This window comes from Phymastichus coffea, unplaced genomic scaffold (assembly GCF_024137745.1).
Source record: "Phymastichus coffea isolate CEN01 unplaced genomic scaffold, Cenicafe_Pcof_1.1 PCOF00265, whole genome shotgun sequence".
Lineage (NCBI taxonomy): Eukaryota > Metazoa > Arthropoda > Insecta > Hymenoptera > Eulophidae > Phymastichus > Phymastichus coffea.
In genome coordinates this window covers 13,732-39,322 of record NW_026707076.1, presented here as the reverse complement: position 1 = coordinate 39,322, position 25,591 = coordinate 13,732, and the positions used below count along the sequence as shown (strand labels likewise).

Genomic DNA, 25,591 nt, shown 5'->3' with positions numbered 1-25,591 from the left:
AAACGAGCAAAAATGTATATTTTCGGGTCGAATGTAAAAACATGTACCCTCCTACTTTCATTGAATTATAGCCTACTTTCTCGTAGACTATAATTCATGGTACGGTTGAAAGAGGCATTGTGTTCAAAACGACGCCGAACGATACGAGGCTTTTATCTGAAAATTCAGATCCGTATAACATCGCCACATGTGTAATAAGCAAGCATTGTTTCATCATTATGTACTGATCAAACCAATCATCGATTTCGCGTTATTTGCTGGATATTATATTTAGCGCTTGATTATTCGACCAATCTGGCGTTTGCCATAGCCGAAATTTCCATACTGATTGGTTGAAACGCCCGTTTTGGCGGAAGTACGATTGCCGTAAAGAAAGATCGATATGCACTATTGTCATCGATCAAGACGAAATGTGAACACGGCTGGTCAGCAACGCCAAATAAATATAAAATCCTTCGTCCCGACGGATGACTCGAAAGAGTGGCGTGCTTTTGAGGTCGTCGCGGATTGTCCGAACTGACGCTGCGGTAGCGTAGTGGGATTTGACGATCGCGCGGCATTAATTGAGCCGATGTATCACAATGAGATAACGCGAGACTTTGATTTTCCTTCTTTCCCGAGGTAAAAAAATACGAGTTATGGCTCTTGCGTCGAAAATTTTTTCCGTTCGCCAGGTCGGGCTATTGGATTCGGGAGCGTCGATAAGCTTCGACCTATTTCGACAATCATTTTCCAGCTAAAGTGAGCGATTAGAGCTGTTGGGATTAATGCGCGGTGGCGTCTCGCTAGCTCTTGACTCGCACTACTTGGTCGCTGGGAAATCAACAGCAACGTCGCTTATAAAGAGGGCGATTGTGCAATCGTTCGTAAATCGTGCGTAAACTATCAAAAGCCACGCATTTCCTACACCTAAACGAAAGAATAATACCAACAATTTCGCAGCGATCCAATTGATCAATAGGCTTAGTGCTTTACCTGATTTCTCTTCCCTGCTTGCTCTTTCTCATCCATTTCACGCTTCTCTATACCGAGTGATGCGATCAAATCATTTTTTTTATGTACATAGTAGATTCGGTCACAATACGTTGTGCGATGGATTTCTTTCAAATGCAATTCGAAAACTGTTCCTTATTTTTGACTTTCGCGCGTAAAACTGCATCTCGCGGTTGATTAGCTCAAAATCTGTACGACAACAGTATAAAGGGTGGGAGCGAGCGAGCGAGAGAGAGAGAGAGAGAGAGAGAGAGAGAGAGAGAGAGAGAGAGAGAGAGAGAGAGACGCTTTGTGTATGTATGTATGTATCACCAAAATATACGTCCTTGCGGAAACCAGAGAGAAGAGAGAGCTTTAAATAAAGTGATCCTTGTGTAGTCATTAACAAAACTTGCATATCAGTGTGTCGATTATAGCGCGAACATTTTTGTTTTACGAAAACTTTATTTCCACGGATCATATAGATCAAACAGATATATCAACGGAAAAAACGTCTATAAAACATGAATGAGGAGGCGAATGCTGCTAATGAAAATGACGCCGAATCCACAAGTTCTAATGACGCTAATGATTCAGGTGCCTTGACTTTCTTTGAAACTATCATGCATTTAACATGCCGTTACGAAACTCTTAGGTTAGTTTTTTCAATCAACTGCGACAAACTGATTTCTATTCTTAAGCTCATAGCAAACGTATATAGACCAAGACGGATTAGTTTGCATACTGCGAATTTTGCTTTGTTTCCTGTATAAGAATATATTTTCTAATACGAAGTAGTTGATGCTACTACGATATCACATAAACTTGCAAGTGAAAAAATACACTAAAATTTCAATTTTTTATAGAAACAGCTGCAGAAAATATTGTCAGTATTGGTGATAGGACAGACCCTATTGATAATTTGACTCCTAATTATGCCGGTCAACTGTCATCTACATCACGAATTCATGAATTTGACTTAAATTTGCCTGCATCGCATTCCGTAAGTTAATACGATGTATTTCACAAATCAAATTCATATACTAAAGTGATATATTATTATTTATGGATTTCATTTACAGTATTTGGGAACAAATCTGGAAGAATTGAGAGGGCGAATATTTTTAGACGAAGGAATATACATAAATCTACCCTTGGTTGTAAAGCCATCAATTGTTCTGTTTCCTGGTCAAACTCTGCCCATGGCGGTATATCAAACTTATGTCATTAACATGCTAAATGATTGTTTACAGTACAATCGTACATTCGGTGTTGTTTGCGCACAAGACGATAAGACAGTAAGCATTGGTACAACTGCAGACATTTATGAATATTTGTCCGGAACTTCAAGGGAAGGTTTTCGCTTGAAAGCTAAAGGACGACAAAGGTTTCGAATTCTCAAATTAATGGAGGTAAAAGTCTAAGTTTCATAATAATTAAATATAGGATATAAATCATTATTTAAATAAATCTTTTTTGTTATCAAGGGATACAACAAAATATCAGCCAATGTAAAAATTTTACCAGAAATCAATTTGCCACATCCATTTTCAGATCAAAGACTAGCTTGCTTAGATTGTTACAGAGTGAAGCCAACAAATGAACAAGAACTGGTAAAACAAAATAAATTGGAAATGTTGGAATCAGTGGTAACTCAATGGCCTTCATGGGTTTATAGACAATACGATCCTAATAGATTGTCACGTAAAATTCGAGAACAATTACAGTTTATTGAAACAAGTACGTTACTACCTTTGATTGCCTTATGAGTTATCTGTCTATTTGTAACTTACTTGCTTTTATTAATTTATAGAAGTTCGTTGTATACCAACTGATCCTGTAGATTTATCTTACTGGGTTGCTCAAAACCTACCACTAAGTGACAGTGATAGACTAATGTTATTGAAATACGACTGTGCTATATCAAGATTGCAGTGGGAATTGAATTATTTGATTGAAGTTTGTAATTTTTTGAATTGAAAAGAATAGTACATTACGATGCAAGTGCGGGAAAGTAGATTCTAGTCTCGTGTAGCGTTTACGCCCGAGCGAAGCGAGAACTTTCCCGAACATGTGCCGTACCGTATTTTTTGATACGACGTGTGGAAAGTGCGATTTTCAACACACGTTTTTTGCCAAGCATGCGGGAAAAACCTACTTTCCGCACGGAGTGTCGAAAATAAAGTTTATGTATTTATGTGATGATGCCAATCTTCATTTTAGGATCGGATTCTTGTGTGTATCAGATGCGACAGACAAATTGGAAAGCAGTCTAATATATTCCCAATGAGTAAAGAGGGTCCACAAAATACGTTTTGTAATTCAGCTGGATTTCTTCATGATACAGTTACTCTGCGTCAAGCTGAAAATTTAGAACTGAATAGTAACCTCGCTTCAACTCATTACAGCTGGTTCCCTGGGTAGTTTTGTTTTTAAAAATAAATATTGTGTGCCCGGTTAAAATATTATTGAAAAGATTTTCAATTTCAGTTATGCATGGACCATAGCTTCATGCGAAGGCTGCAAAATACACATGGGCTGGTTGTTCACAAGAGCCCAAGATAAACATTTGAGACCTTCATCTTTCTGGGGTTTGACAAGAAGCAATTTAAGATCCAAGAAATTATCAGAGGAAAACAAGCAATTAAGCATTTCAGGTCACGAAAATAATCAAACAGATTTGGATGATGAAGAGAACGAAGATAGTAATGATGAAGATAATTTTTCAATCAACTGAAAAAAGTGTATTGCTAATTATTATTTACTTTTCACGTTAAAAATGTATAGGATTTATTATATTCATAATTTATCGAACAAGTTATTAGGAAATTGTTAATTTTAGGAAAGTAAATATTTTATGAATCGTCATTAGTCATCATTTTTTTTTAATAATAATTTTCATCACTAGCTTTGCTAAATTTTCAAGTTCTTAAAAGCAATAAGACGTTTTACTATAAGTAGTTTATAATTATAAAAATATTTTTATTAAAATTTATTTATTAAAATTTTAGAAAATGCAATAATTTTCTAACTCTAACAAAAAATGCATTTAAATATTAAACATCTAGATTATATTTCGCGTACTGAAGTACATTTTTATACTTTTGAATAAAGAAAAAAAAACCACATAAATGTAAATAAAAGACATTTGGTATTCATAAGCTTTGATATCGCTAAGAAAGGATGAAATGGATAGTTGGAGTTTGGGCCAATTGCCAAACTATATGATACTGTTGAGTTTTATGTACTGTACAAGTATATATGTAAGTATAATATATTTAAGGACTGAATAAATCGTGACACTTTCGTTAAATTATTGTTTTTTTATCATTGTTAAGTGAAATTTTCGATTTGGTAATAAAACAGTGTGAGCAAAAAAAATATATTCAAGAATTTAAATTATAAATGATAGAATGAATAAAATATAAAAGTAGAAATTATATTCTAATCCAAAATCTGAAATAAAGTGGGATATGTACAAGGTGGAAAAATCACTAGAATTTTTCATATTTCATTTCGCATATTATATATATATTTCGATTACCTTAGCTCAATTTTATGTATAATATAATTATATGTTCATTATGTACCTCAATCTTTTTCGCTTTATCTTTCTTTCTCTCACGTCTGTATCCTACTTTCTTCATCGGGCTCATTACTCGTGCCCGATGTACAAATAAATAGTCGGTTCTTTCTCTCGAAAGTAATCATCAATATATTACTTCATTGTTCGCAGCACGTCGAACTTTCACGACGTAAATCGTCAATAAAACTCATTCAATTAAAACTTTCACACAGAGGAGTAAGTAATAAATTCATCGCTAATTCCAACGTCCTTAAGTCCACGACAGTCGTTCTTGATGGTTGTATTTTATTTCTTGATTTATAGTTTTGTTTCTTGCTTCGTACGCGTCAACAAGTGCAATATAACTCTTAATTTTCTTAGTACGACTAAAGGCATTTGTGCCAATCTTTGTAAGTCTGCGTTCAACTTCTCTTTCATCGAGTACGTATAATCATCAGTGTTTTGTTTCTGTTTTATTTATAAAATGTTTAGTCGAAAAACATTCGAAACCCTCGTCAATCTGAGATGTTACGGTGTGTATATAGTCACGAGTACCACGTGCTTTGTATAGTAAATATAAATCTCAGGTCATCGTCAAATACATCCTCGCGAAATCCCTTCGATAGCTTCTGGCGCAGTATTTGGTCTTTCGTGCAAAATTTACGATCAGAAAATGTTTTCTTTTGTTTGATCGTTAAAATTATAGACAACTTAGAAAAACTCGTAGAGTTTTAGATGGAATGAGCGGCTGGTACCGTCAGCAGCTTTTACATGGTTGACATCATCATTCGTGTAAAAACATTTTCTCACACGTTGCACACATTCATGTGGTCGTCGAGTTGTTTTCATTATTATGTATATTTCAGTATGCATAAGTATAACCATTACCCAATAAAATATAAGATACCTGAGATATACAATAAAATTGCCAAGTCATATCTCTTGCACTCACATTAAATTCTTTCCAAAGACATCAGATTTTATGAAATTTTCTAAGATTAAAGAAATTGAATTTGAGATTGGCATTTTTTTCATTTTTTGGTTTGTGACATAATATATACAAATTCACAAATATTTTCTATTAATACAATGACATGACTTTTTTTGCAAGTATTCAGGAACTTTACAATTTTTACAATCGAAGAAATTCACGTAACAACAAATTATCAAAAAAATGTTGAAACAATTTTTCTGTTTAGAACAAATTTTCGTCTTTACAAACCATAAAAAATACGAATATTAAAAAAAAAATATATATATATATATACGCGTTACAACGCCCAGCTTGGTAAAGCATGGGCGTTTCTGTGCCATGTACGCAGTGGTACATCGTCCCGAGTGTGAATCAATTTGTGAATTATACTAATCTGTATGCTCTCTTTGTTCGATGTTACAGACCATCTGATTTGACAAGTACTAGTACGATTCGAGTAACATATAACACATTTGCGGTCCCCTTTGAAATCACCAACTCTTTTGGGAGATTGAAATGACGAACTGAGTAATCTTTACAAGAAATAATAACTAACAGCACATTGTTTAAAGTATGAGTAATAGTAGTGGTATACATTGACTAATAAATTTGACACTGATCATTCAAAACTACTTCTAGAAATTTACCATGAAAAAATGTTGAAAGAATGGTGTAAGTATGGATGATAATACGGTTAATGTAGATGTGAAAAAAAAAAAAAAAAAAAAAAAAAAAAAAAAAAAAAAAAAAAAAAAAAAACAATAAGTCAAAGTAAAAAGCTATTTTATCGATTAACTCATATATTCTCTTTTTTCAGTAAATATTAAATATTCATTGAATGCGAATAAAATAGTACGGAATGGGGGGATAGACATAGACACAAGTCAGGGAAAACGTACGCTATTGAGTTATACTTCTTTTTGCTGCTTTCCAGACTTTTTTTCGTCATATTTATACTTTATTCATTTTCTTATATCAAAAAGCTGCACTCTTCGCCGTGCTAGTACTTTTTCCCATCGATATTCGACACATCTATATGTCTGTAAAGGAAAAATAGCACGTTAGAATTTAACAAAAGATGAAACAGGAAGCTAATATTAACCACCATCTAACAGTCGAGAAATGTAATGTGCTTCTTTACAGTGGCATTTCGAGAATGGGCCGAAAACGATATAACGTAGTATTACTGATAAATAGTAGTCGAAATAAAAGTCGTTATCAAAATTATACTATCTACGCGTCTGCGTGTGTCTGCGTCTGCGTGAATGTACTTGAATTTTAGAATGTAATTCTAGCTGAATTTAACAACAATGAAAGGACAAGAAACTCAAAACTGCAAAACGAGCTTATTTCGAAATCACAAAGAGAAAAAAACAACAAAACAGCATTTTTCACCGTAATACCGCGATAGAGATAAAACACGACGCAAACACTTACTTTCGATTTCCGATCCCGCCGCAATGAACTTAGTGTGCGTTGGAACAGCTGCACTGGACTGTTGGACGTTGAGAGGGACACTAGGCGACGAAGCAGCAAAGCCCGGTGGTGGTTGCATCGCCCAGTGTTGCGCCGCGGGTGTACTCTGCTCCTGAAAAGGATCGACCTTGAAAAAAATTGCTCTTAACTCAGAGAAGTGCAGAATGACCTGACAGAGGAGTGTGGATAGAAAAAAGTAGGCAGTACCTGCTGGGTATGTGAGGGGTGCGCGTGAGGGAATTGCCATGTGCTCGTGGTGCTCTGGAATGGAAGTAGCCGGGAACTCACAATGGCAGGATCGACCGGGTTCAAGTCCGAGATCGAGCCGAAGTTGTTCCAACCGCTTTTCTGATATAGTGCTTGATGATGGAATTGTTGCTGCTGTTGTTGCTGGGAACTCATGTCGCACCAATCTTTCAATGCGAAAATTGCATCGCTAGCGCACTTGCCAACACCTGTGTAAATAGTCATCAGTTTAAAGTTTGCTGTATCACGCTGCGGAATGCTTCAATCAATACGCAAACAATTGCTATTCATAAATGTGAAAGCGTCAATCTGAAAGTCTCGCTCTACTTGCATTTGATCGAAGATGCAAAGCGTATTGGAAAACGTCAATGTGTAAATCATAAGACTTCAAAGTGTAAATTATAAGTGCACGGTTGATTCGGCAATATGCTGAATGAATCAATCGTTTGTTGTAATTGCAAAGTAAAAATAAAAAAAAAGAAAAGGCGTCGCACCTCGGAAAATGAGAGACAGACGGAGAGGGCAAAAGAGAAATAATAACCTTGAGAGCTAAGGAGGAGGTTTTGGTTCTGGAGAAACGACGTCTGTTGCGAAGCCTGCTGGCCACCGGTGAACAAGACCCCGGACGAATGAGTCACGAATGGTAATATTTTACTACCAGTAAGTAAATCTGCAAAAGACCAATTCACACGGTCAACATATTTTAATCGGATGACCTCTTATTATTTTCGTACCTTAACTCAAGGACGCTCAATTGGCAGCACACTCTCGAGACAGTGAGCGCTGTCTCGCGAGACAGCGTTCACCATTTCTTTCGATTTATTTCAACCAGTGAGTCTCAAACTACGCTAGCACATGTTCATTCATACAAGAAACATTCATAACGTCTATTCACTTGAAGCACAACCGAATTTCGGAGCAATTTTAACACTGGACGTTAGTCTTTCTCTCGCGCATGGTAAATCAGTTGCTACCACCGTCTTATAGTAATTGCAAAATCTCACGGTTATTCTCTTAGTTTTGTCAGAATGTAAAATTCGTAGATGGCCGACGTTATTCGTAGAAAAGTAAAATAAAAGCGAACTTCCAAGCTATCATTACGTGTATAAACAACCAAATTCACGTTTCTTAAGATGTCTTTGGTTCTCAAATTTTTAGCAATACTTTTATTCAATCAATCAAAGTATTGCGACCAATCTTTTAAATTATATGTATTCGAATCGTGCGACTGTTGAATGATTACAATGATTGATACGGCTGTCAACGCATTTTTTTCTGTAAATAACCTTTTTACAATCGACACGATGATTTCACCTGTGAGAGTGTTAGTGGCGTTGGGCGCAGGTCGTGGTATACCAAGTCCGAAGGAGTTCATGTGGTTGGGCGTGGAACTAGGGAAGCCGGGTGGTGGCAATCCCCTGCTTCTTTGTCCTAGACTTGCTACGGTTACCGGGCTCTGAGCACCTCCGTTTTGTTGGAGCAATGTTTGTGGTAACCTTGATAGAAGCGAATGCGATTGTTGCTGCTGCTGCTGTAAGACCTGCAAGTTTTGCAAATGCTGTGCTTGCTGCAAGTGCGCTAAGTGTGAGACCTGGATAGGAAAAGGAATTTCGCTTTTTATTTGTTTATAATGACGCTTGACGTTTATTCGATTTTAAACAGCCACAAGCAATAAAGACTTTGTAATTCATTTATAATTTTTTGCAAACGTTAAATAACATGCAATTAACTAACCGCTATATTATTCAGCTTCTAATATATCGATTATAAATATTTTATCAGGATTTTTCTCATAGTTTATAATTAAATTACCGTATTTCAGGCCATGTCTTTACAATATTACTGGACACAAAATCAATCAAATCAACGTTTACGTTAGGGTACTCAAGAGTTAAATTATCCGCAATGTTACGAATAATATTAGCTAGCATTAAGCTAGATTGAAGTATCCGTTATCACGCCTATTTCAAAATAAAAAAACTACGGAGACGATAGAATTCCATTCAATTATATCGAGCTAATGGTAAGCTGACTTTAGAGAAAGAGAAACTTTCCAAATGCCGCTATATTGTTATACAAATAACAAAGAGAGCAGCGAAAAAAGGGACTTTATGTACCGGCGTGAAATGATGAGTTCCAAGACCAACGGGATTCTGCTGCTGCTGCTGCTGTTGCTGCTGCTGCTGTTGCTGCTGCTGCTGTTGCTGCTGCTGCTGCTGTTGCTGCTGCTGTTGCTGCTGCTGCTGCTGCTGTTGCTGTTGCTGCTGCTGCTGCTGCTGCTGTTGCTGTTGCTGCTGTTGCTGGTGTTGAACCCTCGTCTGTTCTTCCCTCTCGCGTTGCTGCTGCTGTTGTTGATATTGGAAGAGCCTTTGCTGCTGTATTTGCACCTCGTTTTCCATTAACTCTGCCAGTGCTTTTTGCGTTTCGTGGAAGGGATCGAAGCCTAGGTCGTCGTCCGCTTTCAACGTTTCTGCTGTACTTTGCTGATGCTCCTGCTGCTTTTGTAACTCGTTTAGTGTCGCGTGTCCGTTCTGCTTTAGGTGATCACTGCTATCGGAGTTCTGTGTCGTCTGTAACAATTTCATATGGTTATTTTAAAGTGAATCGTCAACTGTTGTGTCGACAGGAAAGGACATTTTTACGCGACGGTTTTTTCTTTCCTAACGCATCATCAGTAAGATCTTCGATAAGAAAGATATTATAAAAAATCATGACATACCAATTTTTTTTCACTCCGGGTAAGACTACTGAGCAAACTAAGATTCCAAAAATTTCCTAATAAACTGTTACCGATGATTACAGTAATTACTTTGGCCAGGTAACACCTTAGCAATTATGCTTACAAATAAAATAAAAAGAAAGTCACATGGGTAAAATTTCTAAGTAAAAGCAATAAACAATCGTCGAATTTAGCTCTACGGAACTCCGCAAATTTACAGTGAGATAATATAATCGCTGATAAACGCTTTTACGAGCTGTGAGTAAATAGTCTTTTTGACGATTGCTCAGATTCCATTATCCAATCGTTGAAAAAAGAAAAATTATTGCCACAACATTTTTCATAAACATTTTGCAAGTGCTGTAAACTGCACATGCACCGTGGTAAAATTCCGAATCGCAGACGAGCGTGAATCGTGCTCTGGTTAACAAAATGAGAGTCTGGTACCTGCATGGATAACCTCTGTTGTAGGGGATTATGCTGAAAGTCGGCCATGAATTTGGAGGTGGGCGCGTTTTGCAACAGACTGTTGGCGATGCTGTTGCCGCTGCTGTTTTCCGCGAAGCCGGCCACATCCTCGATATCGAGAAAATCCTCGTTACTGAAGGATATCCGCGGCGTTGGCGACGGCGACGACTTTGGCGACGAAAGGTTATTGCTGTTGTTGTTATTCGTCTGATGGAAGCCAAATGCTGCCTGCCAGTCCTCGCTCGAATGCACCGTGGGCAGCGAGTCTGACAACGGCGCAATTCCCGTATTCGTCCAGTCGACCCCTGTGCTCGCTGCAAAGTCAAGGAATTAGTATGGCGATGAATGAAAAGGTCGTCGCGACGTTTATCGCTCGTTTCGTCGTATCTTTTTGCGTTCGCCTCGAAACTAGTCTCGAATACATTTGATAAGCGATGGATATGTGTTCTGGAAGGTTCAAATGTAGAATCGAAAGCGTCAAATTAAATCAAACTTTCGACAGAGGCAAGGTTTTAGCCAATAAAGTATAAAGAGCATCTCGTGAAAGATAAGGCTGCGAGACGAAGGAGAGCAAATATCGTGAACAGAGTGCAAGAGAGATCGAAATCGCACGTAAACTTACCGACGCATATTACGATCCACGATATCAACTCGCTAATGTTAACGGATTACGCGATGCACTTGCATTCAAATAACAGCTGTTGTAGCACCGTTGGGCGAAAAATCGAGAGTAGTTTACACTCGCGTCGAGTTTATCTGCTAAATCAACGCTCCAGCGAGATAGTCATTCACAACAAGGCGCCACTGTTCCGCGGTGTACGACAATTGTCTGACCTTACGCACACGTTCAAAACTTTCGTTAGCAATTCTTTAGTTTCTTTTTTTTTCACTTGCCATGGTACGAGTGCATTTTAGAATTGCAAAACCGACGGAGAAAGAGCAGCAAGTCGCATAATCGATTAAACAAACAACTTTCTCTTTTATTTTCACCTGTTGTTCACCAACGATGATTGGTCTCCGGCGAGCTCAACAAAAAAGAAATTTACCTGGCTGCGTGCTCGATGTACTGGACACAGTTGCGCTCGTAGGAATTTTCTGAAAGGTATTAGAGCTGAAGAAACTATTGTTATCCGACTGTCCGAAGATCGAGCGATGATTGATTGTTGGCGTTGGTGGCGGTTGCTGCGTCGTCGTCGACGGCCCGTTTTTATTACTCGTGGAATGTAAGCCTGGGGGTGGTTGCTGCTGTAGATGCTGCTGACTCATAGACGAATTCCTACTTGATGGCGATGAACCTTTAAATTGACAGAAGCGTACCGCTCGTGTTCTATGTTCGTTTGTTTTTTTTTCAACGATAGTTTTACGTAAAGCGATAGAATTTTGACAACAAAAATGTAAAAAACAAAAAAAAAAAAAAAAAAAAAAATACACAACACTAGTTACTTGCAAAAAAATGTCTTTATTTGGCAACTTATAAAATTCAAAGTGTATCACAAGAATGTTCTACAAGTCATACAATCGCTCGAAAACAAAAGGGAAAATCTCTATTGGTAAATGTCTCACATTATCACAAAAAGTAGTAAAAGCAAAATAAAATAAAAAAGACTAGTTGATAATTAAAGCGTGCGTGAGTCTTACCCATCGAGGTAAAATGGCTAAGAGAAAAAAAATCATTTATATCGTTATCAACCTTGATGCGATAAACAAAGAGAACTAAACTCTAAAATTATTAAAGAGTGTGCGTGCGTGAAGAGCAAGTGTGTGAAAGAAGCACCTTCGCATAGAAGAGACAAAAGTTGTGATTATTCCATTTCCTTGGAAAGGTAAAGAGCGACAGCCAGTAGCAAGAAGGCAACAATGATGCCGAATCTAGACTCACCTAGGACAGCGGTCTCTTCAGCGGATTCAGCTAACAAACGATCCGATGGATGCAACAACATTGAGGTTGATTCCTCTGAGCTCGAAATCGTACTCGCCGGCGTGCTTCCTTCCCTCTGCATCTCTGACTCGCTACTCTCCGAAAGTACTTGTGACTCGCCGTTTTGCTGGACTACTCCGTTGATCTTCATCTCTTGCACTTGTTGAGCCAATTTCGTTTTCTCACTTTTCAATCTTGCCGAGCTCGACTTGTCTGCGTCCTCCTTGATATTGCCATTTGATTCCGACCGTGACGTTGTCCGCGTATTACTACCGTGTTTCTCTTTATTCTGCGAATTCTTGTGCTTGTTTCTAGCCGCCTGTGCCTTGCTCTCGCTATTACATTTTCCTCTTCGTGAACCTTCGCCCTTATTATTATTATTATTCTGTTGCCTCGTCGATGCTGTCGCCGCAGTACTATTCATCACCTTCTCTTGCTCGTTTGTTACTTGATTGTTGGGCAGTGACGTCGGCGGCGAGGATTCTTTACAATTTGATGGTAGGTCTGCAAAGTAACATTTTACGATCGTTTATTCAACGTCGTTAATTTATTAAAAAACAAACATGTCCTCCGAACCTTTCATTTGACCTGGTTGTAACGACGGCCAAGCTTCTTTTGCTTGTGAATTCGATCCATTTTCTCGCGTACCACCTCCAGTAACCGGCGGTGATGGTGTTGGCTTCCTAAAACATAACCGACATAAATAAAAAAAAAAAACAAATTAAATTACTGTAATCGACAATTGGAGGTTTGAAGCATAACGCCCACCGTTGCGTGGTATTGATGTGTAAAGATTGCACGAGTTTCCTTTCGTAATCTTGATGTTTTCCCTGGTGCATTTCCTCCTTAGTGAACGACGCTTCTTGATCTCCAAGATCATGTAAATACATACAATCGGGCTTTGGACAGCTCTGATTTCGCATAAAATGCGAGCAATACTTTGTGGTACCTAAAGATGTTTTTACTGTCCGACCATCCACAACTATATTATTCACTGCTTCTATTGCTCGTAATGCATCTTCAGAACGCTGTTTAAAAAAGAAAATTGCATGTGAATATGCGTATTTCACTACTCGAATATTTGCAAGCCTCATCTCTTCGGTAATGTACCTGGTATGTCACATAGGCTGACGCACTAGGACCCTGAGAACCTGCATAAGAAGTACTCTGATTAATCACCACTTTGTGTATCTTTCCAAATTTTCCAAAATACTCGTGCTTCTTTAGAACCTATCAAACGACACATTAACACCATTAATATACACTTTACTGTGTTTAAAGTCACATGATAATATTAAAATTTTGGACCACTCTCACATCGGCATCTGCTAGTCTCATTGGTAATCCAACGACGAAAACAAGGTTTTTCTGCACTACTCTGACATTTGCAAGGTGTTTACGATTTTCAGTAACACGCTGCTTTCTCTGCTGATCTTTCAATCTCTTCTCTGCCTTCAGCCTTAATTGTCACACTCACGGTTACATTCAACTTTGACGAGCAAAGTAAGGTTCACAGAGAGAGAGAGAGATCTTGAGTCGAAAAATACATTACCTGGAGATCTCTTCCTTGGAAAGAGGTTTGAAGTCAGCAGGATTTTCAGAGTAGGCCTTGCGGCAAGCTGGACACAAACCATTTTCATCCGTTCGAATCCTATGCCAGCAGAAACGGCAAATTTGATAGCCACAGGTACATGGAAAAAAGTTCAGGTCATCCACCTCCAGTGGTTCCATACATAGCGGACACTCCACCACTTCATCTCCGCTCTGATTCAATACTGACATTCTGTTTGTTGTTTGGTTCTTGTCAATAAAGAAAGACAAACAAGCTACACCTTTACAGATCTAAATTCCTGAATACACAACAAAGAAAAAGAGAACAACATATACAACAATCGTTTCACTTGGTTTGGAGCACAACTTTATATCCATGACAATTAATCCGAGACAGAAATGGAACAAGAAGATGAATCTTTCTTTTTTTCATAACACATAACCACATTTCTGTTTACTATGAACTTGTCTGACAGGTGCCTATCTAGGATGTGACAAACAGAGGTATCTTTTTTTTTCTTTTTTTTTTCTCTTTCACTCGATACTCACTTCAAATAAATTATGTACAAATTCCTTTGGAGCAGTGTAGAAATCGTGACCAAACCCCTCCTTGTTGTCAGTTAATCTAAAATACAAAAAAGTTGGTTTTATACATTAGCGAAAAACGGAGACATCGGAAAAGATTAGAACAGTAGGCAACTCCTAAGCGTCGAGCGAGTATCACGCAAAGGAAGACGATGCTCAATGAATCACCGATAACTTATTTCGGAGTCGAGCAATTCGCAAAACGAGTCTGTGACTCGATGGCTACACACGGCTGCTTATAAACAAAAAACCACATAAAAGAAAGAGATAAGTAGTGCCAGCTGCGCAATTGTACAGTAGATCACGAAAGTTCACATAGGTGTAGGTCAGAAACGTCAGCTCCGTTTCATGAGTCTCAGCTCAGTTGTTTGTTTGTAAACAGCCGTGTAGCAGCACACAACGCGATAAATCCCGCGGAGCAAAAATGAAATGGCCAACCGAATGCGTTGTGTATAGCCGAGAAAGAGATATGGGGGGGGGGAGGGTAGGAGGAGGGAGTAGCAAACGTAAATAAAACGAAAGCTTCTCCTCGGCGAAGCTGTCAGAGTTGTAAATTGAACAAAGGTCGACGTACAACCGGAGGAGTCTTGAAACAGCTGTTGTTGCTTTTCTCGTCGTAGACGTCAGAGGCGCGACTCGGTACACAAACACACACGCGCTGCAACGACACATATACAGATAGAATGCGCCTAACGAGCGATGGAATTCCCGCAATAATCGCAGCTCGCGCGATTTGCCTTGCTAGAGTAAGCGAGAGGAGAGAGAGAGAGAGAGAGAGGGAGAGAGAGAGAGAGAGATAAAGAGGAATAAAGAGGGAGGGAGAGAGAAAGAGAGAGAGAAAGAAAGAGAGAGAGACAACGTACAGCACAACGCATTGGCACACGCATACACGGGAAATCCTGATTTTTTTTCTGACTCTCACAAGCTAGTTCGCGGCGTGCCTGTGTGTGACTCATACTTACACACGGCCACCTTTTTGTTAGAGCGCAACCTTTCACGTGAATTTGCCCTCCCGCGAGAGGTACAAAGAATATACGCTTTGAGAAAGAGGAAGAGGGACCGAGAGAAAAATACTGCACGTACACACGCAGACCGCACTCACACTCGCGTTTTTCCCCGGGATAGAAAGACAGAGAGCGTCTCACGAGATACTTAGTCTATACTCTCTTGCGGAATGTAAGCGTATGATATCTATCTATCTCTCTCTCTCTCTCACACACACACACACATACATACACACACGCGTGCGCGCGTTTGCGCACGTACACTAAGGACGATGAGCATATACGCTTGCGGAGGCGGAAAAACCTATCGCGGACATATATATCTCCGCGCGCGCACTTATACGTTATGCACATACGGAGACATAACTCGCAAGAATGAGTGCGTGAGTGAGTAAAAGAAAGAGAGGTACTAGCCACAAACCAGAAAGAGAGAGTGAGAGAGAGAAACAGACAGACAGACAGACAGAGAGAGAGAGAGAGAGAGAGAGAGAGAGAGAGAGAGAGAGAGAGATAGACAGACAAACAGAAAGAGAGAGATGGCGCATATTGTCGAGAGAGCTGGCTAGTGTTTTAACCTTAATTTCGGCCAGCGTAATCGCGCCCGCACTAACACTCATCAGCGCGACGACGCTCCTTCTCTCCTTGCTTTACTTGCTCTCGCGTGTTTATTACCACATTTCTCATTTCTCTCCGTACAGCCACGTTTGTTTATCTTATACGCACTAATTGCCAGGACACAACGATACACGGCTGCCTCGATAGGTTTTCAACACGACACCTACCTTCTCTGCACACGCTCGCTCCGAGACGTTCGCTCGCTGTACACTGATGAATTTTTATGTGCTAGCGACCCAAAGAGTTGACGCACACGCGTCCCCTCGAGCTCACTCACCTACACGGATACACACGGATACAGACTCAATAAGCTTTTGCAGTGTATGATTGTGTGAACTGTGACGTATATAGGGTGCCTCTCCAATACAGGCGTAAATCGCACGCAGCAAGCGTAAAACCAAGAAATTCGGAGTGCAGCCAACCTCGAAATTCAAAATGAATTGAAAAGATATAATTCCTATTGTATGTAGCCTCATAAAATTGTAAATGTAAAAATAAAGCCGATTGACGAATTGCTGTATGGATATGGTATAGACGAATTGTTATAATATAAGAGACATCCCATATAATCCCGTATAACCATTTTGTTACAACAATTCGTCAATCGGCTTTGTGTTTACATTTACAATTTTTTGAGGCTACGTACTGTAATAGAAATTACGTCTTTTCAATTCATTTTAAATTTCGAAGTTGGCAGCACTCAGAATTTCTTGGTTTTATATATACGCTTGCTGTGTACGATTTACGTCTGTATTGGAGAGGAGCACCCATAGCTTGTGTGGGATTGTCCGTGTGCGTGAGTTGAGTTCGTTTGTATGCTACAGCGACGCAGCGTCGCCACCGTCGTTGAAAGAACACCGCAGGGTGAAGCGCCACTTCTATATAGTTTTTTTAGTGACTGATTTGAAAAATTTCAAGGAGTAGCCTCTCCTCTTCTTGTACATGTGAATTTTATCATGAAAAGTTGAAGGGAAGAATATTCGGGGGTGTTTACCAAATTTTTCCTGGCAAATCGATCTATACAAGTGCAAGGACTTAATTTTCTTTAATTTTATTTGCAAATTTGAAATAACATTCTTCAACCGAGTAATATCCAGTCGTCAGTTTCTTGACTTGTCGTTGATTTTATAAATTCTTTGGATAAAACTAAAATATGATCAAATTATTTATGTTAGGAATTAAAAAAAATTGCTCGTTAATGTTTTACAAAAGATAACGTACCGTTAAAATTACTTTCGAGTAACTTTTTATCAGCTGAATCAGATCCTTCGTGTCTCATATGCCCATGAGCTTGTTCACTAACTTCTATTTTCTCCGATATTGTCGTTTTGCACTCCTCAGTTGTTTCACGATACGGAGGGTTATTGTGCTCTTTGGAATTTTCGCAAGTAGTCGACGTTAACGTGAGATCATTTTCACTCTCGAATAAATAATTATTACTCGAGGTAATACTTTTGTCCATGTACTCGGACAAGTCTAACCGCAAGTAAGTTGATAAGCGTTGTTCTTTATCTTGAACGGCTTTTTGAATAGTTTCCATGTCTTGTTGAGACTGTGAAAGTAAATCGTCGGGATTGTTATGACAGTAGTCAAGGGATCGATTTGATTCGTACATATCACCATTTACACAATAATTCATTGTCGAATTCGATGGGCTTTTACGAGTATTTTCGTTTAACGGCAAGTAATTTGGTTTTGACACTTTTTTCCGAGATTTTCGGCCATTCTTTTGTGGCACAAACACGATATCCTCGAATTCTTGCTCGGCAATTTTTTGAAAAATCTTCTTGCGCTCGTCCAACTTTTTTTCGTCGATCGTGTTGTTTTCCCTCTTTTTTATGAAATCAATCGACGTCGTAAGGTTTGTATCTAACTGCAAGGGAAATATGGGCGGGATTTCTAAGGCCTCCTCAGCATTGATTATCGAAGTGTTATCTGTACCAATGATAACTGACGGCAAAATACTGCAAACAGTTTTGTCATTATTTCTATAAGCAACGACGACGGGTAGCATGAAAATAAATTGTTGAGTTGTACCTCGTTGACTGTAGCAATTCGGTCGGCATTAGTTTATCAAATGGTATGGCAGGGACGATTGGCCTTATTTTGAACTTTGATGTCCATTCTAAAAGTCCTTGAGTTATTGGGTTACTCAAATCCGCTAGTAGCGTAGGTTGGTCTTTAAATTCATTTTCTTCGGAACAAAATGTCATATATCGTTAACTGCATCAATAAAAAATTATTGTATCTTACCATTAATAAAATTACTATCCGGGTAACACGCTACCCGTAAAACATTTCTTTCGTTTTCAAGAATAAATATTTCGTCTTCCGTACACGCGACATCCGTTACTCTACGAAGATCTGATATTACTGACGTTATCATAATCATATTCGGATTTACGATATATATTACATTTTCATTATACGAAACTAATAAATCGTCAGACAAAGGTATTATAATATTAAAAGACGGATCTTTCCGAGTACTTATTCTAGTATCGCCATGCGCTGGGTTTAACAACTGGACCACGTTATGAACGTTTTTCGCTGCATCCTGAGTGTAAAAATAATTGCGTAAAGAAATCGCAAAGGTTGTTAATTATATCATCTGTTTCATTGTTATTCACCTTTAATATCAATGTTTTCAATACATTTCCATTTTTGTCTGCTTGCCAAATCCGTAGTCCCGGTCGACTAGCATAAATCACTGGTTCTTGACTTAAAATATTTTTTTTTGTAAAAACAGCTCCGAATTTACCAAGCCTAAAAAACATGCAACATCTTTTAGTATTCAGTTAGAATTATTTAAAATTTCATAATTTAATCAAAGGTCACATACACTTTTCTTTCAGTTTGTCCAATTTGTTTTACTTGATTATCCCGACGTGTATCAACAATAATAGTACGAAATAACGTAGATACTAATAGTAATCCACTCTGATAACTCAATTGCACCACAGAATACTGTTCATTCAGAAGTTCAGTTGACTTGGACAAATGCTGCGACAATAACATGAAAAAGGTAAGTGGATTGCCGATCGCATCATTAGTAACATCTCGCTTATATCGATGTAACATCTAGTCTTACTAACCAAGTAAAAATCTATTTCAGTTATCACAACCAATCCACTTTTATCACCGCTAAAAAGTTTCATACCATTTTTGGACCACTCCAAAGCCATCGCATTATTTTGATGCAGTCCTTTAATATTAAATCTTTCTACCTATAACATTTCAACGAATACCATCAAGTCTGCTATCGCATCACGATACTACGTTACAAATAGAAAAGCTAACGACCTGTTTCTTCTTTTTGGGCTTCAATGCTTCAGGTATAACATTAGATACTTGCTTCGGAACTTGAAAAATAATTACATCACCTAGATCAGTACCTGCAGCTAACATAAAGTCCACTGTCGATACAACTTTAATACAGGTTATATTACCATTGGGATTCTGAAACAAAAGCGGGAAGTAATCGACAAAACTCTAATCGCAAGTTAGAAAATATATGAATATTCTTTTTATTCTTACCGGACACCCCAAAGTTTCTAGTTCTTCAGTTTTTCTATTATACCAGTAAACAAAACCATGGTTTGTGCCAATTGCAAGAAACTCATCTACGGCATCCAGGCAAGTAAAATTTACATCTTGACCAAAGAGGCCTACTTGTATTTTCGTAGGCATCTTTTGCATCAAAGCTGATAATGGAGCCCATTCTCGAAATGGTCCACTATCCTGGCACATAGGACTAGTCATGGTTAAAAACTTTGTTTGCTCTTTCCATTAAATGTAATCAATTCTCTCATTTTAGGATCAATCCAATAGATTATTGATTAGTTATTATTTTAGCATATTCGAGTTTAGCGTGATGAAAAAATTGATCTGTGATTGTTTAACATACATATTGCTTTATCGTCGAAGCATTTTATACGCGTGACAGAACATTACGTCGCGGTTTGAGGTTAAGTCAAATACTCTAGAAAACTTTCTTTCCTATAAATCCTGTAATCAACTTAGTTGTACTTTACTAAATTGCACCAGCAATATAAGGAACTCTACTTCGATATCAATTTTCATTTGAAAATATCTCGATAATACATGATCGATGAATCAATCGCGTAGATAATAAAAGGCCGATCATCTATAACGACGACAATTATTGCACAATTAAAAAAAGAGCGAAGTAAATAATTTTGAAGGGACAGCCTATATATAAGCCGCCAAATCGCATTGTTCAGATATATAACGAATTACATTTTTTTTTGCCGCGCATGAAAAATTCACATACCGCAGGGTTTGTACGACACAGCATAACTATATATATATATTACACACCCATACACGCATCACACACAGAAAGAGAGAGAGATAGTCAATGTATTACGCATGCCTATACTGTAGGTTATATAAATAGCATTAGAGGTCGCTAGTGTGCTCTCATATACACGACTGTCATTAAATGACGCGTAAATATAATTAAAGCACACTTTTTCCCTTTTTTCAAATATCGATGCGTCAGTGCTTCTGCCTCGTATAAAGTAGACAGCCCACGGAAGCCTTAACATTGGAGATCGACCAGTTGTAGAATATTAAACACGATTTATACATCAGTGCTTTGACCTCGTATTAGCTGAGACACTTGTGACTCGCGAGGATTTTTTAAGCTAATAGTTTTTCTCCTTCAGGAAAACTTTGTTCGTTCTTGGCGTCCACAATGGCTGAAGTTATAAAATTCAAAGTTTTTTTGACGCGTGATAGTGTCGATAGGGAGAGGAAGCCTGAAATTCGACGTTTTGTAATGGATCCCGTTGTCGTCACTAACTACACCTACCTGTGCGAGAAGTTGCAAACAATTTTTCCGGAGCTTCGAGGACGGCGATTTTCCGTCACTTGGAAAGGTAAGGTAAACGACGATAACCACGTATTTTTCACTTTGCCAGAACGAAGAATACAAACGTAATTCATAGTTGGTTTCTCACTTTTTTTTTTCTTGCAGATTCCGAAGATGACGATATCATGATATCGAGTTGCGAAGAATTGCAAATAGCATTGACGGAAATGAAAAACGATCCAATTCACAAATTGTACGTTGCTTTACATTCCGAATACGAAGACGCTAAACCGGCATTCCAAGCAGACAGTGGTACAACATATACAGTACCGGCCAATAAAGAGAAGCACGTTGGCATAGTTTGCGATGGTTGCGACAAAGATATCTTTGGTTTTGGCTATAAATGCTTGAGATGCGTAGACTATGATCTGTGCACCGAGTGCGAAGCAAAAGGCTCCCATCCAGAACATTGCATGATTCGTTTCCCTACACCTCAGCAAAGAAAATTGCACAAGGGTAAGTGTCTGTTTCGCCCCATTGATGTCAAGGTTGTGACTGGCTCTACAGAGGAAGATTGCAAGAAACACTCGCACAAACACAGGAGACATAGCGGTGGACAAAGCTATCATCACAACCAGGTACCATCATGGCTGAATACTTTGACAACATATCTTAATGACTGGGCATATTTGCCAGAGGAATGCCCTGCTGCCGAGGAGTTTAAGAAACAAAAGAATAATAAGTCAAGCGGTTATTCACCACATCCAAGCACTTCTAGCAACTTATCACCTTCAACCGAAGAGAAACCTGCTGAAATACGAGTTAAGGCTGAGCCCAAGCCACAGGAAAAATTCGTAGCAACCAAAGAAGTTGCAGCCATTGGTCAACCAGGCGTAGTTAACCTCTCAGATGTAAAACAAGAAACTGTAAATAATAACACTAACGTTGTTGCTAATTCGAATCCAACGGCTCCTCACGAGGAAAACACTCTTCATAGCATGCAGCATAATCAATCAACTCAAGAAGGCCTCGCAACATTTACTGCTTACGAATGTGCTTCTACTTCTGTAAACCCTAAAGATGACTGGACCTTGCTCGACAAGAGTGACATTCCTGTCTTCAATGTAGCTGCTACTAACGCTACATCGAACGCGGTAAGTTACTTCTTTTCATAACTCGGGATGATCCAATTAAACACTAAATCGTAACAACTATTGTTAACAATGTCCGCAAAAGACTATTCAAGAAACGCCGGAAGCATTGTCCATGTATCCGTCTTTGCCCACAATTTTTGATAGCGTGTGGCACTCGGACCCCAAGATACAGAGTGCTGTAGATGCCATGATTCAAATGGGATTTACCAACGAAGGTGGCTGGCTCACTCAACTTCTAGTTTTGAAAAATGGTGATATTGGCAAAGTATTGGATATCTTGCAACCTGTTAATCCCAAGAACAAATGAGACACATTCGCATCGTTTATGTATAGAATGTTATTTAAATACAATTTATAGGTGGTGGATTATATATTGTAATTCAGAGTTTCATCAGAAACATATGTGACTCGTGTGATTTATGTATTTATCAAAGAATAAATAAAACGTTTCAAAGCAAAATTGAATTTTTCATTTACAAAAAGTCGCACGTATCGAAAAGAATGCGAGACCACATAACGTTGTTTTACACGACGTTAAATTTATACCGACAGTGACTTACTTATAAGTGTTTACAATAATTCATAAGTTTTCGAGGATTAGCACCGGAGATTACTTTCAATTCTTTATGCCCATCTGCCGTGAGTTCTCTAATCCACTTTCTGTTTTTGTAATACTCAATGACTGTATCAAATTCATCTCGAGAGTAGTTTTCAACCGCAATCGGTAGGAAGGGATCCATGTGTTCAAATCCTTTTTCCGATAATAAGTACCGAGGTAAATGAGAATTACGCCTTTCCTACGTAACAAAGAATTACAAAAGTTTAATCATATTCTAAAAGTAGCATCAAAATTATCGAGCGATAACTCAACCGAGTTCAACCGAGATACCTCAGTAGCCTTTTCGTCAACCACAACTACGACTTCACCATTGCACCAATCGGACTTGGTAATATTGAGAAATGATCGCGTCAAAGATATCCTAGCAGACGGAACCATTTGTTTCTGTTCATCTTTTACTCTCGTGGTATCGGCAAACAAAGCATTGAAACCATCAATTGCCACTAAGACTTTGCATTTTCCAGCGATACAAGCTTCCTTGAGTTCAGTCATTAAAGCATCAACGATATCGCAGGCATACTTGATTCTTTCAATTCCAAGTCCAATCGTGTCCAATAAGGGTGAATTTTTCAGAGAAGTATCTTCAGGACTCCATTCGTATGATTTTGATAATTTTAACTACAAATTAAAAAACTATGATGAAATTTTCAAGTCATAGAATTAAATTTCAAACTTACATCCGTTCGAGCGAGTACGTCAGCATTCTGTTTTTTAAAATTAACCAGCCATGCTGCTGCGTCGATAGGTAAATCTACGAGACCATCTTTAGTTGTCGAATTTGCAACTTCTTTAGGTCCTAGGTACCAATGAGTGGCTAAAAAAAATACGATAAATATCAGTAATAAGAATTTAATTATCTAACAAGATTTATCGATATCCATCTTTTCTATGCGTAAAACTTACCCCAAGGTATATGTACAATTATCTTATTCGAACAGTAACCATGATGTATAACATGGAGCAGAGTCGACGATTTGCCACATCCATAACCACCATCTAATCAATTAGTTAAGGTCTACCGTATGCAATTAAATTATATTTGAAATGTTTTTTGAAAGTTTTACGTCAAGGATACATATGACATATTTATTTACAGGTTTCTTATAATTGGTTTGCGCTAAGCATTCAAATATGTCAAGTGCTGGTTTTCTCACCATAAGGCACGCTTCGGTGAAAGTTGTTATTATTTTTTTATATTCATTCGTTAAACCATGAGAAAAAATAGTTTTAAGTTGACCCGATGGGATAGTGTAAAATTTGCCCAAATGTCGTTCATCATGATTAACAGGATTGTTTTCGGTAGTTTTAAACGTTTGAGTTAATTCTTCTTGAACTCGAACTGCTTGAGGGGCAGTACTTAAATTTCTCAATTTAAATAATTTTATTATTCTACCTGGAAGTTGTCAAATCAAGCGTGTTACAAATTTATTGACGTTTATAATTTTTCGAATGGAACGCAATCATCTCGACTCACTTCTGAACAGCGTCATTCTTGGTCGGTTAGCTACAATATTCTCATTTATAAAGAAGTCACCACTTTGATATTTAATAACATTATATCCACAGGGGTTAGATCCTGTACGTCGTGTTACGTTTATTCAGCTCGTGATTCCGACCAACGAGATCGAGACGAGATTCGGCCGACTTTCTCTTCTTCAGATGCGACTCTGCCGCCTCTATATAATATAAATAAACAAATAAATAAGTAAATATATATATATATATATATATGTCGGAAATTACGATCGAGGATGAGTATTGAAGCAGAAATAATCGATCCACGTTTAAGCGAAGAAAGATAAATTTATTCACTGAACACATGCATTATTATTATTAAACGGACGATAACGGAACTACTTCTGCTGAATCAACTCAGTATCTGACTCCGAATGTGACTGCGTCGTTTTTACGTGTCCGAGACTTTATCGTGGTGTTGGTCATGCGCATCACTTGGACGCTGCGCGGTATATCCGTGAGCTCTATTGAATTAACACTTAAAATTAAAAATAATTAAAAAAAAAATTATCAACACCAAGATCTTTCATTGCTATTTACAATTAGCGCTTTAAAATATTTTCCCTTCTATCGGTTACCGAGAAATTAAAAATACTAACACACTATTGACACTTAAATAATTTGCTTTCTTTGCACGAAGATTTGACTGAATGCAGTTTTTGGGCATGCTAATCGAATAATATTATTTTTTTCTTTCGATTTATATTTGTTCGTTTTTTTATCACCCCTCAGACAAATATAAAAAACGAATTTTCAGAATTTTTATTAAAAACCATTTTTAATTACATTAATTTTTGCGGTGGTATGCTGTTGGTGGCGTTGAGAGTATGGCTTAGTCAGAATCCGATCATTCAATCAAAAAGTTCTTTTTCTATAGTCGTACCGTTTACGTTTCACTTGTTGATATATATCACATCAATTTAAAATTCAAGGCAATCGAAAATAAAAATTCATTATACGTAAGTAAGTGATTTGACTAATTGAGCTATTAATAAAAATAATTTGCTGGAATAATATTAAAAATAAAAACGTTATTTAATATTTGATTTTTCTTTTAGAATATTATAGAATTATAGAATATATTAATACTGTTCAAAATCCAATATCACAACATGTAAATTTATCTGCATTCTTGGTTGTACGGAAGATGTTAATTTATTATTCTTATTTTTTATTCTATCGTGGAAAGACAGAGATAGAAAATGGCTCGGTAAACCATTTAAAATTCTAATCCCTGGCTATGATCATTCTAGGTTAACTCTTGGTTTACACTTTGCTCGTCCTAGGACTTAGGAGGCTCCTCTTTGTGATCCAGACGAACTCAATGCTCTTGTTGTTTACATACCTCCGAAGGTGACAGAGCAGGAAAGCTTA

The 25,591-nt window shown here is 37.9% G+C and overlaps 5 protein-coding genes across 12 annotated transcripts; 2 read left to right on the top strand and 3 right to left on the bottom strand.

Moving 5' to 3' along the window:
• The first annotated feature begins 1,310 nt into the window (after positions 1–1,310).
• On the top strand, positions 1,311–3,937 carry LOC131674600 (protein cereblon). Its single transcript, XM_058953363.1, has 7 exons — positions 1,311–1,569; positions 1,839–1,975; positions 2,055–2,384; positions 2,460–2,712; positions 2,786–2,931; positions 3,196–3,392; positions 3,463–3,937. The coding sequence occupies exons 1-7, from the start codon at positions 1,497–1,499 to the stop codon at positions 3,707–3,709; spliced, it is 1,383 nt and encodes a 460-aa protein (XP_058809346.1). The 5' UTR covers positions 1,311–1,496; the 3' UTR covers positions 3,710–3,937.
• A 2,332-nt stretch (positions 3,938–6,269) lies between these two features.
• LOC131674599 (alpha-protein kinase 1-like) lies at positions 6,270–16,380 on the bottom strand. 6 transcript variants are annotated; one of them, XM_058953357.1, is made up of 16 exons: positions 16,260–16,380; positions 14,438–14,513; positions 13,890–14,187; positions 13,655–13,796; positions 13,448–13,567; positions 13,106–13,365; positions 12,914–13,020; positions 12,299–12,841; positions 11,466–11,714; positions 10,399–10,733; positions 9,350–9,802; positions 8,547–8,823; positions 7,774–7,902; positions 7,194–7,441; positions 6,948–7,113; positions 6,270–6,550 (listed from the first exon to the last, which is right to left on the bottom strand). In XM_058953357.1, exons 3-16 carry the CDS (start codon positions 14,117–14,119, stop codon positions 6,543–6,545), a joined length of 3,267 nt encoding a protein of 1,088 aa, XP_058809340.1. In that variant the 5' UTR covers positions 14,120–14,187; positions 14,438–14,513; positions 16,260–16,380; the 3' UTR covers positions 6,270–6,542. The 6 variants fall into 6 exon arrangements, with proteins under 6 accessions (XP_058809340.1, XP_058809344.1, XP_058809342.1 ...); XM_058953361.1 differs by having other exon boundaries at positions 6,948–7,098; positions 16,260–16,379; XM_058953359.1 differs by lacking the exon at positions 16,260–16,380 and adding an exon at positions 16,053–16,178.
• Positions 16,381–17,135: 755 nt separating this feature from the next.
• Positions 17,136–20,407, bottom strand: LOC131674605 (WD repeat-containing protein CG11141). Of its 3 annotated transcripts, XM_058953374.1 has the most exons (10): positions 19,630–20,404; positions 19,396–19,551; positions 19,188–19,319; positions 18,935–19,095; positions 18,723–18,858; positions 18,346–18,649; positions 18,130–18,286; positions 17,720–18,056; positions 17,314–17,644; positions 17,136–17,238 (listed from the first exon to the last, which is right to left on the bottom strand). In XM_058953374.1, the coding sequence occupies exons 1-10, from the start codon at positions 19,852–19,854 to the stop codon at positions 17,171–17,173; spliced, it is 2,007 nt and encodes a 668-aa protein (XP_058809357.1). In that variant the 5' UTR covers positions 19,855–20,404; the 3' UTR covers positions 17,136–17,170. The 3 variants fall into 3 exon arrangements, with proteins under 3 accessions (XP_058809357.1, XP_058809358.1, XP_058809356.1); XM_058953375.1 differs by having other exon boundaries at positions 17,314–18,056; positions 18,583–18,649; positions 19,630–20,407; XM_058953373.1 differs by having other exon boundaries at positions 17,314–18,056; positions 19,630–20,403.
• A 162-nt stretch (positions 20,408–20,569) lies between these two features.
• LOC131674606 (sequestosome-1) lies at positions 20,570–22,543 on the top strand. The gene is made up of 3 exons (XM_058953376.1): positions 20,570–20,996; positions 21,095–22,083; positions 22,166–22,543. The coding sequence occupies exons 1-3, from the start codon at positions 20,813–20,815 to the stop codon at positions 22,388–22,390; spliced, it is 1,398 nt and encodes a 465-aa protein (XP_058809359.1). The 5' UTR covers positions 20,570–20,812; the 3' UTR covers positions 22,391–22,543.
• An 83-nt stretch (positions 22,544–22,626) lies between these two features.
• LOC131674607 (small ribosomal subunit protein mS29) lies at positions 22,627–24,584 on the bottom strand. Its single transcript, XM_058953377.1, has 7 exons — positions 24,446–24,584; positions 24,177–24,378; positions 23,778–24,095; positions 23,606–23,698; positions 23,380–23,516; positions 22,973–23,320; positions 22,627–22,880 (listed from the first exon to the last, which is right to left on the bottom strand). The coding sequence occupies exons 2-7, from the start codon at positions 24,190–24,192 to the stop codon at positions 22,644–22,646; spliced, it is 1,149 nt and encodes a 382-aa protein (XP_058809360.1). The 5' UTR covers positions 24,193–24,378; positions 24,446–24,584; the 3' UTR covers positions 22,627–22,643.
• Positions 24,585–25,591: the final 1,007 nt, after the last annotated feature.

Excerpts from the sequence above, each read along its gene's own strand:
- LOC131674600 (XM_058953363.1), top strand. The coding sequence starts at position 1,497 with ATGAATGAGGAGGCGAATGCTGCTAATGAAAATGACGCCGAATCCACA. Across the intron at positions 2,385-2,459 it reads GAATTCTCAAATTAATGGAG|GGATACAACAAAATATCAGC; the intron begins GTAAAAGTCTAA and ends TTTGTTATCAAG. Across the intron at positions 2,713-2,785 it reads ATTACAGTTTATTGAAACAA|AAGTTCGTTGTATACCAACT; the intron begins GTACGTTACTAC and ends ATTAATTTATAG.
- LOC131674599 (XM_058953357.1), bottom strand. The coding sequence starts at position 14,119 with ATGTCAGTATTGAATCAGAGCGGAGATGAAGTGGTGGAGTGTCCGCTA. Across the intron at positions 13,021-13,105 it reads CACATCAATACCACGCAACG|GAAGCCAACACCATCACCGC; the intron begins GTGGGCGTTATG and ends GTTATGTTTTAG. Across the intron at positions 7,114-7,193 it reads ACCCCTCACATACCCAGCAG|GTCGATCCTTTTCAGGAGCA; the intron begins GTACTGCCTACT and ends ATTTTTTTCAAG.
- LOC131674605 (XM_058953373.1), bottom strand. The coding sequence starts at position 19,854 with ATGACTAGTCCTATGTGCCAGGATAGTGGACCATTTCGAGAATGGGCT. Across the intron at positions 19,552-19,629 it reads TAGAAACTTTGGGGTGTCCG|AATCCCAATGGTAATATAAC; the intron begins GTAAGAATAAAA and ends CTTTTGTTTCAG. Across the intron at positions 17,239-17,313 it reads ACTCGAAAGTAATTTTAACG|TTTTATCCAAAGAATTTATA; the intron begins GTACGTTATCTT and ends ATCATATTTTAG.
- LOC131674606 (XM_058953376.1), top strand. The coding sequence starts at position 20,813 with ATGGCTGAAGTTATAAAATTCAAAGTTTTTTTGACGCGTGATAGTGTC. Across the intron at positions 20,997-21,094 it reads ATTTTCCGTCACTTGGAAAG|ATTCCGAAGATGACGATATC; the intron begins GTAAGGTAAACG and ends TTTTTCTTGCAG. Across the intron at positions 22,084-22,165 it reads CTAACGCTACATCGAACGCG|ACTATTCAAGAAACGCCGGA; the intron begins GTAAGTTACTTC and ends TGTCCGCAAAAG.
- LOC131674607 (XM_058953377.1), bottom strand. Across the intron at positions 23,517-23,605 it reads AATTGTACATATACCTTGGG|CCACTCATTGGTACCTAGGA; the intron begins GTAAGTTTTACG and ends TATTTTTTTTAG. Across the intron at positions 22,881-22,972 it reads TTGACGAAAAGGCTACTGAG|GAAAGGCGTAATTCTCATTT; the intron begins GTATCTCGGTTG and ends TTTGTTACGTAG.